Genomic DNA, 11467 nt, shown 5'->3' with positions numbered 1-11467 from the left:
TATGTCCATTGGTTCAAAAGTTATGGCATTTTACGTCAAAAAAGCTGGAAATATGGCGGCCATCTTGGATTTTTGCTGTTTGGAGTATTTTTAGTGCGCTTAGTTTGTTTTCAATGAATCACTGACCCCTTTATGTGAGTTTATGTAAAAAATAATAAATATTGTATGACATTTGGATGAATAGTTATGGTTAATTGGTAATTTTCCCCAAAAAATGGCGGCCATTTTGAAATTCAAAATGGAGGCTCTAAATGTTAATGGAAAAACTGGCACCCATTTTTTTCTTAATCAGTGAAGTTTCTAGATGTGTTTAAATATGGTTGCCAAGAATCTACCCAAAAATATGACAAGTTTGAAAAATATCACGTAAGCCTATAGACTATGATTTGTATGTCCCCTTACCCCTTAATATTGGGCTATTCCAGAAAATAAGCGCACACCCCCTATAGAGGAGTTCGGATATCCGGACTTTTTCTATCCATCCAAGCTCCGGATATCCGGACTTTTCATATAGAGGAGTTCGGATATCCAGACTTTTTCTATCCATCCAAGCTCCGGAAATCCGGACTTTTCAAACATTTTCCCTACATAGTACCGCGCTCGACCTATAGAGGAGTTCGGATATCCAGTCTTTTTCTATGCATACAAGCTCCGGAAATCCGGACTTTTCAGACATTTCCCCTCATAGCCATACGCTCGACCTATAGAGGAGTTCGGATATCCAGACTTTTTCTATGCATACAAGCTCCGGAAATCCGGACTTTTCAGACATAGCCATACGCTTGACCTATAGAGGAGTTCGGATATCCAGACTTTTCTATTCATCCAAGCTCCGGAAATCCAGATTTTCATCTTTTGAGTCTGGACTCGGACTTTTTTGTCGGATTCGGACCCGACACAAACAGACTTGGCTATACTCACACTCGGACACAAGGGGCAGTCATTTTCTTCGGAAAGGGAGGGGTCAGTGGGTCACTGTTTTTACTACCATCAAGAAGACAATTTTTAATCAATGTACATGTATAAAATAATACAGATATCTGGGTATTTGTGTCTGTGAATTGATAGGGTCGTACAAATGTCTGGTATCTGCAGGTCGTGGTGCTCAAAACAGGGAAGATTATAAAAATAGTGGCCATGATCTTCTAGTAGCCAGAAGATCATAAAATATAATAATAAAAAAGGGTTAGTATCCCTTTTTTATGAAATAGGAGATGACCACCTCCCCCCCCCCACCACCACCCAAAAATATGACTCAAACTTGGAGCCGAGTCATTTGATCATTTGATCCTCAATTGGTTGGCTTCACTTATTTGCCAAGGGGTCTATATTTAGATTTATCTGTCACAATAGTTGAATCGTAATAATATTATCAATTAATAACAGAATATTTATTTATAATCATAATACATATTTTGCCTAGATATATCCCACTTCAACTTCTCACAAAGTTTAGGGACCGTTCATTATTTCTACTGGAGGGGGAGCAGACAGAAAGTCACTGCCGAAAACTATATGACCCCCTTCTCCGATAATAAAACCATATGACCCCCCCCTCCGAGCTACATGAAAATCATATGACCCCCACACACACACATTAACGCCAACGAAACAAGAAAAGGCATTCCCGCAGAGGGGGTGTAATTTTGATTACAGGGATGTGCCAGGCATTTCTCTAAACCATTTTTCACCCTGATATAACAGTGATGTCGGTGTGCATTTCATTACACAGCTTCATGTGCTTCACAGCTACACAGCTTGCTTTATTTATTTATTTATTTATTTATTTATTTATTTATTTATTTATTTATTTATTTATTTATTTATTTATTTATTTATTTATTTATTTATTTATTTATTTATTTATTTATTTATTTATGTAGCTGGTGGACGCTTAAAGTGCTGGCATACGCACACACGTGATTAAAGACGCGCAATAGATGCGCGCATGGATCAGCCGCATTACGTCACTGACACACAGGCCCGTACGCAGGATTTTTGTGGGGGTGCTGATTTTGAAAAAGTGGACTTTTTTTACAAGGGGGGGGGGCAATTTTGTGAAAAGTGGACTTTCTTCCCCAAATTTGGACCTTTTGACCAAAAAAGCGAAATTTTGGGACTTCTTGTATACCCCCTGCGTACGGGCCTGCTGACATATCAGGCTGAAAAATTGTGCCTACTTCTTGCTGCTTTCGCCACTCGGCTATGAGTATTCCAAGTTTTCACAAAAAGCACCCAAATTTACCCTAATTTGGCACACCCCCCAAATATTGGTCTCCACTGAATACCAAAATCGTTGAAAAGGACCCCAAAATCATGGTATATCCCCACATACCTTCAACCAGGTAGAACCCCACACGGGGTATTTTACTTGTTTTAATACAATATTATTTGTTTCACATGCAGTGTACACAGATTTTGGTTCAAACTGCCACCCTGTGCTCCAGCCCAGCAGCTCTGATGCTCCAGCTTTAGTATGTGTACTTCAATACCACAGGTCCCTGAACAAACCACATGTGATATTGATTCAAGTTACAATTTTTTGCATCAAGTTGGCAGGTTTGGAAACTTGGGGTCAAAATTATTAATTCAATTTTTTTAAATATAATTAGGCTAAAACGGCTGCAAATTGATTGACAATTTAGGGTTGGATGAAATGCTACTTTTAATGAATTTAAATCATTGAGTTCAAAATTTCTTTTGTAAAGAGGTTGTAACAAATCATACAGAATATAAAAAATCAAATAAGTTTAATTTCTTCATTTATCAAGCTATCAAGCGGCTGATTTATAATTTTTCAGTCTCTTAAATTGTAAATATGCATCAACTTCTCAATATACCTGTTGATACTGGGTGAAGCACAGCCCGGGTACACAGTGAAGTTAGGCAAAAAAAAAATGTTGTGTTGAGTTTTTTTTTTTAATTCCCTCAAATATTAAATAATGCTTCTTCAATTAGGGGACATTTGTCAATTTTGACTTCTGGATACCTGTTAGACATCAAGTAAAGACTAGTCTTTCAATAAAATATTAATTTTAAGTGAAAAACATTGATTTTTTGAACAAATCTGTAAAAATCATCATTCAAAAAAAAAAAAATGCCGACCCTGATTTTTCAGGATTTAGGGTCGGGCGGTTGAGGGCAACACAACAAATTTTTTTTGCCTTATGCCAGTCCTTTCTCAACATAATGTAGCTTGCATATTGAATAGTGTAAAATGAATGAGTTGCGAAATCTACTTCTAAGTCCGGACTCGAGTCCACTTTTTGTTGGACTCTGACAAAAACAGACTCGGCTCGGCTCAAACTTGGACACAAAATGTCCAATTAAATCCATGTAAAATGTGAAATGATTATCTAAAATGTCAAAATAGATCTCAAATTTGATTCAAAATTGTTGACTTCACTTTTGCCCATTTTCCTAATTAATTGGGGCTGTCAAATCTGTGATCTGTCATAATATCCTACATATCCACCAAATTATTTAGATTTATCTGTCACTTCCCAGAATCAATACTGTTATCTTTAATGAAATAATTGATAATTATACAGAATTTAATAAACATTTTGACTGTATAAAAATATCTAAAACTTCTTTCATGGAGCTAAACTCTTGAAAGAGAGAAAACATGCACACAGACATGTACACCCCATCCATAGGGCTAGTGTTTGTGTTCACTACTTACGGGCAGTCACTGAACATTTGTCTGGGATATTTATCCAATTTAAGAATTTTAAAAAGATGTTTAGAATAATTGATTAATATCACACAAAACATATTTCTGAAATGGTGAATTTCTATAAGTATTAATATTATTATGAAGATGATGATGATGATGACAATGTATGCTGCACATGCAACCTAGTGACACTTCTCTAGTACCTGGCCACTTATATGTAGTGTGTGTCACACTAGAATACTTTGGTCACAGCGGACTGTTGACATGTGATACCGTACATGTAGTTTTTACCTTCGGAGTTACCTAGGGTATGGAAATGACTGTGACACTTGTGTGGGGTGGGGTTTGACAGTGGGTGTGTATATGGGAAGTGGTGTGGGGTGGTATAGTTGTCTCATTGTAAAAGAACAGAGAAGAGTCTGACCACAGCATTACTGTGCAGCAGCTTGATTAATCTTAATTCTCTATTGTTTACAGTGACAGTGTACATGTATATTTATGGAATTTGTTCAAAATTCTCTATTGGAATCTTTGCTATAAAATTATAACATTATAACTTAATATTCGACATGGATTTGGCAGGGGGCACTCAACTTTACAAGTGACAGGTAGGGGAGACCGGTCCGGGGCGTGTCTGCCCTATTTTCTTCAATCTCGCCTAGAGAGGGCAATTCTCATGTTAGAAGGCTATAGTTTTTACATTTTTAAGCTGTACACTATAGCTAAATACTACCACATTTCAGTAACGGCAGGAGAAGGGTAAATAAAATCATGATGACAGGGCGGACTTGCCCGTGCTGGGGCAAGTCCGCCCCTATGGTGGGGTAAGTTCGCCCTGATAAAAAGAAATAATATTGCAAAACAATTATAAATTTAATGCAAACGTTTAGTAAAGGGTATATTAGGCGCTCACTCTCTTCCAAAGAGTCTACTAAATTTAATGGAGGGGTATAATGTAAGCTAATAAATGTAGGGGACCAAAATGAACAAACCTTTATTTACAACTTCGACATTTATGGTTTTAGAGCATAATAGGTGGTATGAGTAATACTGATACCACTTAACTTAAAAAAATATGCTTGCATGTAGTTTTACCGTTCTTAAAGGTATTATTATCAATATTTTGCATAATACGCCGATGGGGCAAATCCGCCCCGGGAGTCCGCCTGCGGAAAACACAGGTCGGACTTGCCCCTTCACATACAGGGCGGACTTGCCCCAACCGTACTTTTTTTTTCCATGTGTACGCCTACTAACATGACTAAACACAATATGTTGATCTTTTAATTGCATAATATGTTGGCAAAACGTTCACCTTCCAACTGAATTTAAGAACCAAAACCGTCTCTGTAAGGTCTTGAGATTATTGCAATAATACTAATTTTTAAAATGTAAACTTCCTCGACTCAAAAATGTTTTTTGACGATAATAATAATATTAACTGTAAATTTTGTTCATTTTGAACAATTCCTAAGTAAAAACGAAGTTTTTAACTCACGTTTTAGTGACGTTTCACCACTACACTAGTGGCTTCATCAGACTGGCAACTCATCACATCTGACTGTTTCCTTTTATGGGTAACAGTAGGCACCGTTGAGGGCGTGATGAGTTGGTCAAAGATGTTGTTGAGTGCGTAGGCCCCCTCGTCCTTGTTTAGAGTGTCATGTCCTTTTCTGCGGATCCAAATGGCTTCCTTGAGCCACCTGGTAGTCTTATCAGCTTCACGATCAATGACCTTGGATTCCTCCCAATTGATTGAGTGATTTGTGGAGGCAACATGGTCGGTGATAGCAGATTTGTGAATCTCAGTGACAGAAGATTTCCGATTTGCACGTGTGAATGGTCTGGCTTCAAATTTCTCAACCTCCTTTTGGTGCTCTTTAAGTCGGGTGCCAAAGGGACGGCCAGTTTCACCAATATAGGAACTGGGACAGTCACCACAGGAATCTCGTAAATGGCCTCCGCTTTCTGCTGGGGGAGAAGTTTGTCCTTAGGGTGGACGAGCATACTGCGAATGGTGCGATGTGGTTTCATGGCAGTAGAGAATCCATGCTTTTTGAACACACTTTTGTGATGAGTTGCCAGTCTGATGAAGCCACTAGTGTAGTGGTGAAACGTCACTAAAACGTGAGTTAAAAACTTCGTTTTTACTTAGGAATTGTTCAAAATGAACAAAATTTACAGTTGAATTCTACATTCCTAATGAACTTGTTCAAAGATTTGAGAGAGAATTATGGACGAAACGCAGTGAAAGACCTCCGATTGCTTGAAAACACGGAACGGAAAATATCGCGTTTCAGATGTCATAGAGTGTTCTCCCTACGGGCCAAACACAGTGGTCTTATTCCAACCAGCTTAAAGCTTAACTGCCCCATCAACACCAAACGGGCTCGTGATATTGTGAATAAAGCCGAGAAAGCTTTGTTAAATGAGAGGATCCGAGTTGTTACCAACAAAATAAAGACTTTAGAGGAGGATAAAATCCGCGCAAATGCCAGTTTAAATGCCCGCGACATAAACAAAGATCTGTCTCGCGAAATCTCGCGCCATGTAGAAAACTCCCGCGAGAGTGAGTTCCAACATGTACGTGCACGCCAAACCCGGAAGTTGAAGGAACTTGCGAAAAAACATGAAAAATCTACTTCCAACGATGTAAACAAAAGCAATTCTCACGCTGATCTGGACTTGAGTGGTACCCAACTGAAGCGATGGGTGAAAAATCTGTCGAAATACAAATTATCTGATGCTCAGAATAGTGTATTAGCTCGTGGCCTCGGTTACGCGGTAAGTCCTGATAATTTAAATCAGCCGTCTATTGTAGATGAACATATTGTAGCTTGTGAGAAAGCTTGTTGGAAGCTTACCAAACCGGAAGCGGCACAATTACGTGCTGAGATTGTTGGCACTTTAAAATCGGCAAAATTGCCCCCCTCAAACATCAATAAAGATGAGCGCATCGCAATTAAACAACTCCAAAAAGAGGAGTCTATCATGGTCCTGGGGGCCGACAAAGGCAGGGCCACGGTTGTCATGGACAAAACGGAATACCAGGAAAAAATGGATGCCCTCCTTAGCGACCCTAAGACTTATGAAAAATTAGACAGGGATCCAACGGCAAAACATAAAAGAGAGTTAGTTTCCATCTTGCAGAGACTTGAAAAAGAGGATAAAATCAAGAAGACAGACAAGCAATTCTTGTATCCCACCTCTGAAAATGTTCCAAGAATTTATGGCAGTCCCAAAATTCACAAAGATGGAACCCCGTTGCGACCCATCGTAGATTTTACTGGCTCTATCGGTTATAATGTGGCCAAGTCCCTAGCCGATATTCTGAGCCCCATTGTTGGTCAATCCGAACATCATGTTCTGAACTCCAAAAGTCTTGCGGAAGACTTGAAAGACATTGTCCTCACAGAAGATGAGATACTTAATTCACATGATGTGGTGGCGCTTTTACCAGCACCCCCATCGATCTCACTCTCCATGTGCTCCGTGATAGACTGAGTGAGGATAAAGACCTCAAAAACAGAACCCTTCTCACAATTAATGACATCATCGAACTTACAAAATTTTGTCTTGCTACTGTCGCCTACTTTAGCTACTCTGGTGATATCTACCGCCAACGGTTTGGCATGGCTATGGGAAGTCCCCTCAGCCCACTCGCGTGTAATATATTCATGGAGTGGCTGGAGCAGAAAGCCATTTCCACGGCCCCGGTAGCCTGTCGCCCGCGTCTCTGGAAAAGATACGTAGATGACGTGTTGGAAATAGTACGTAAAGGAGAGGTAGACAACCTTACAGATCATCTTAATTCCATTGACCCCACCAACAGCGTCAAGTTCACATACGAGCAAGAACAAGAAGGTTCGCTCCCCTTCCTCGACACCCTAATCACCAGAAAACCGGATGGATCAGTAAAACTCTGCATCTACCGAAAGAAAACGCACACTGATCAATATCTTCAGTTCTCCTCCCACCACCCCTTACATCAAAAGCTGGGAGTTGTTAGAACGCTGTTAGACAGGAGTGACGCGTTGGTAACAGAGGAAGCGGACAAACAAACTGAGGAGAAAAAAATACGCGATGCATTGACCACTTGCGGCTATCCAGATTGGTCTATTAAAAAGTCCAAAAAGACAGATCCACTCCTAAGACAAAACCTACGACAAAGCGAAAAGATGACAGTGAGAAAACCAAAGGCATGGTCGTGGTTCCCTACATAGAGGGCGTTTCTGAGCGAGTCTCCCGTGTGTTCAAAAAGCATGGATTCTCTACTGCCATGAAACCACATCGCACCATTCGCAGTATGCTCGTCCACCCTAAGGACAAACTTCTCCCCAGCAGAAAGCGGAGGCCATTTACGAGATTCCCTGTGGTGACTGCCCCAGTTCCTATATTGGTGAAACTGGCCGTCCCTTTGGCACCCGACTTAAAGAGCACCAAAAGGAGGTTGAGAAATTTGAAGCCAGACCATTCACACGTGCAAATCGGAAATCTTCTGTCACTGAGATTCACAAATCTGCTATCACCGACCATGTTGCCTCCACAAATCACTCAATCAATTGGGAGGAATCCAAGGTCATTGATCGTGAAGCTGATAAGACTACCAGGTGGCTCAAGGAAGCCATTTGGATCCGCAGAAAAGGACATGACACTCTAAACAAGGACGAGGGGGCCTACGCACTCAACAACATCTTTGACCAACTCATCACGCCCTCAACGGTGCCTACTGTTACCCATAAAAGGAAACAGTCAGATGTGATGAGTTGCCAGTCTGATGAAGCCACTAGTGTAGTGGTGAAACGTCACTAAAACGTGAGTTAAAAACTTCGTTTTTACTTAGGAATTGTTCAAAATGAACAAAATTTACAGTTGAATTCTACATTCCTAATGAACTTGTTCAAAGAATAATAATATTACTCTGGCGAAATGTGTCGGACTGTCTTGTTTTCTTGGGTACTTAGCTATGACGTGTGCCAGCTTATTACATCATCATTGTACTTTTCCAGCAGTCACAAGATCAGAAACATGGGGTGGGCGGACTTGCCCCGAGGGCGGACTTGCCCCGGTCTCCCCTACTATGAGTCTGTCACTATAGGCTCCATTTGAGGTTGGCTATCTTTCTATAATTTTCAAAATGCCATAAAATATAAAGAGGAAACTTTCAAATTCTCTTATTTCAGCAAAATCTAGAATTTTTCTCCATTGTTTGGAAATGTTCTACCAAATGACCCATTTTTTCAAGATGTTATACCAAATTACTCCTTTTTCATTTTGTTATACCCTGTGACCCCTTTTAGAGCATCATTTTATACAAATAGGCCCCTACTAAGCAATGCCAGTAGACAGATACCTGTCACATAAAGTTAAATGACTCCCAACACCAAACCCCGGCATGGACTCTGACTGAGTCCACCGGACTCGGGTCTTATTTTTGTTGGACTCGGACTTGGGGCACCCCCGGATCGAGTTGGACTCGAGTCTAGACTCGGACACAATAGGACTCGGCTCGGACTCGGACAAGCTGGACACTTTATTTCATTTGCCGTGTAACTTACTGCATGTAGGCCTAGTATTGAAATGTAATACAGCTTGGTCAAATTTTGTAATTGAATTTCAATAGGACCTACCGTATTCATTCCAATAAGCGTGGGCGCTTAACAAAGTCATTTTGGGTGGGCGCTTATTTTTTACCTACAATCAAGTGCAAATTTCCCTGGGACACTTGTTCATATTTCGCGCCCTCTGTTCAATAAAACCGGTCATATGAAGTTCACCATGTGATATTTTATTTGTATAGTTTCCAACCTATCTCGAATCCCCTCCCGCCCCCACCAACCAATGTTGGAGCAAAAATATAGGCCATTTAAAAAATGAGGCGTTTGGTATACAACATTGAATAAGGGTGCAGGGAGGGTCATTGAACTATGAAAGTGTCCCAGCAAATTTGCACTTGATTGTATAGGGGATGAGAAAAAATAATCTATTAATATCAATAAAATCGCCATAACTCTCGAACGCGTTGCTCGATTTTCATAATTTTTTCAGTGATGTCAAGATAATTTCATTATGCATTACATGATTAGCCAATTTTTAAAAAATTTATTAAAATAAACATTTTTTTGAATATCAAACCCTGCAATGCATGCATTTTTCAAGGAATATTTGACACATTGATTGCTTATATTAGAGTGAACATATAAATTCTCCTTTGGAAGAATTTACAAACATAATAAAAGCAAACCAAATAAGAAATTAAGAAAATATAGAAATAAATAGAACAGAATCATGATGTTTGTCGCATCATTGAAACTCATTACCCTATTTCAAATGCTATTATCGGAATGCACGTTAAACTCTTTAATATAGGCCTTCAACTACCCATCACAGACACGCTAATTCAACGTAACAATGCCATGCCAAAAAGTGTATATACAATTATATACAATTACACATTTTAAATGTGCTTATTATTGGTATTCAAAAAAAAAAAGAGATAAAGAGCAGGATTTAAAAGTAAACATATCGGCGACAATGAGCTTCGAACCGTAGCCCTCATGATCAGAAGGCAGTAAGTAAACCACTACACCATGGTTGAGCTGTTGTTATTCATGCGAATTTATTTATAACAAGGATAACAAGAATTAATGACGCAATAACGGTCTACCAGAATAATATAACTTAAAAAGTAATATATATTTATTTAACATTATGGTAGACCGTGCTCATTTGGCTTAAATGGAGGAATAATTACCAATAAACATATCAAAGTTAGGAAGGTATGTTTAATGTGACCGTGTATATTCAAAATATACGTTAGATAAATGCTGAATACGACCAAAACACGAGTTTTAATGAATGATTTCATTGGATCGAAGCTCGATAACACAATACAGTAGCATTGCAATGATAGGATTAAATACGCTGAAATCGAGTGCAATTGTCATCAGTCTCCCGGTGGCATATAGTTACTGGCCTTGCTTCTCGCCCCGAGATCTCGAGTTCGAATCCATGTAATGCTATTTTTCTTTCTTTCTTTTTTATTCTTTTTGTCTTTCTTTCTTTCTTTCTTTCTTTCTTTTATTTCTTTCTTTCTTTCTTTTTCTTTCTTTCTTTCTTTCTTTCTTTTTTTCTTTTTTCTTTTTTCCTTTATGTTGCCAATTTACATTTACATTTACCAATGAACTAAAGGGAAACAATTGTTTTGTTTTATGATTTTTTTTGTTATTTAAGTAGGTATTTTTAACTGATTGTACTCTATATTTCCAATATGATTTAATTTTGATTAGTTTTAAATTGTTTTAAAAGTGAATTTTGAGATAATGCGCTTATAATAGCAATCATGTGTCAAATATGCCTTAAATAATGAATATATTACAGCGTTTTGATACCTAAAAATATTTAGTTTGACAAAAAATGACAATAAAAGTAACCAAAAAATGCGCAATGTTATTTGTTTTAAATTAGTGAAAAAATCATGTCAATCGAGCAACGCGTTTGCGAGTTATGGTAATTTTACTGAAAGTAATAGATTATTTTTGTCTTCTTCAATACAATCAAGTGCAAATTTCCCTGGGACACTTGTTCATATTTCGCGCCCTCTGTTCAATAAAACCGGTCATATGAAGTTCACCATGTGATATTTTATTTGTATAGTTTCCAACCTATCTCGAATCCACTCCCTCCCCCCCCAACCAATGTTGGAGCAAAAATATAGGCCATTTAAAAAATGAGGCGTTTGGTATACAACATTGAATAAGGGGTGCGGGGGGTCATTGAACTATGAAA

The 11467-nt window shown here is 38.7% G+C and overlaps 2 protein-coding genes across 2 annotated transcripts; both read left to right on the top strand.

Moving 5' to 3' along the window:
* Window positions 1-5881: 5881 nt before the first annotated feature.
* Window positions 5882-7183, top strand: LOC140166946 (uncharacterized). Its single transcript, XM_072190429.1, has one exon. The coding sequence runs from the start codon at window positions 5882-5884 to the stop codon at window positions 7181-7183; it is 1302 nt and encodes a 433-aa protein (XP_072046530.1).
* A 128-nt stretch (window positions 7184-7311) lies between these two features.
* LOC140166945 (uncharacterized) lies at window positions 7312-7902 on the top strand. Its single transcript, XM_072190428.1, has one exon. The coding sequence runs from the start codon at window positions 7312-7314 to the stop codon at window positions 7900-7902; it is 591 nt and encodes a 196-aa protein (XP_072046529.1).
* Window positions 7903-11467: the final 3565 nt, after the last annotated feature.

Source organism: Amphiura filiformis, chromosome 12 (genome assembly GCF_039555335.1).
Source record: "Amphiura filiformis chromosome 12, Afil_fr2py, whole genome shotgun sequence".
Taxonomy (NCBI): Eukaryota; Metazoa; Echinodermata; class Ophiuroidea; order Amphilepidida; family Amphiuridae; genus Amphiura; species Amphiura filiformis.
Note: the sequence above shows the minus strand (reverse complement) of the source record. Positions and strands in the feature narration are given on the sequence as shown.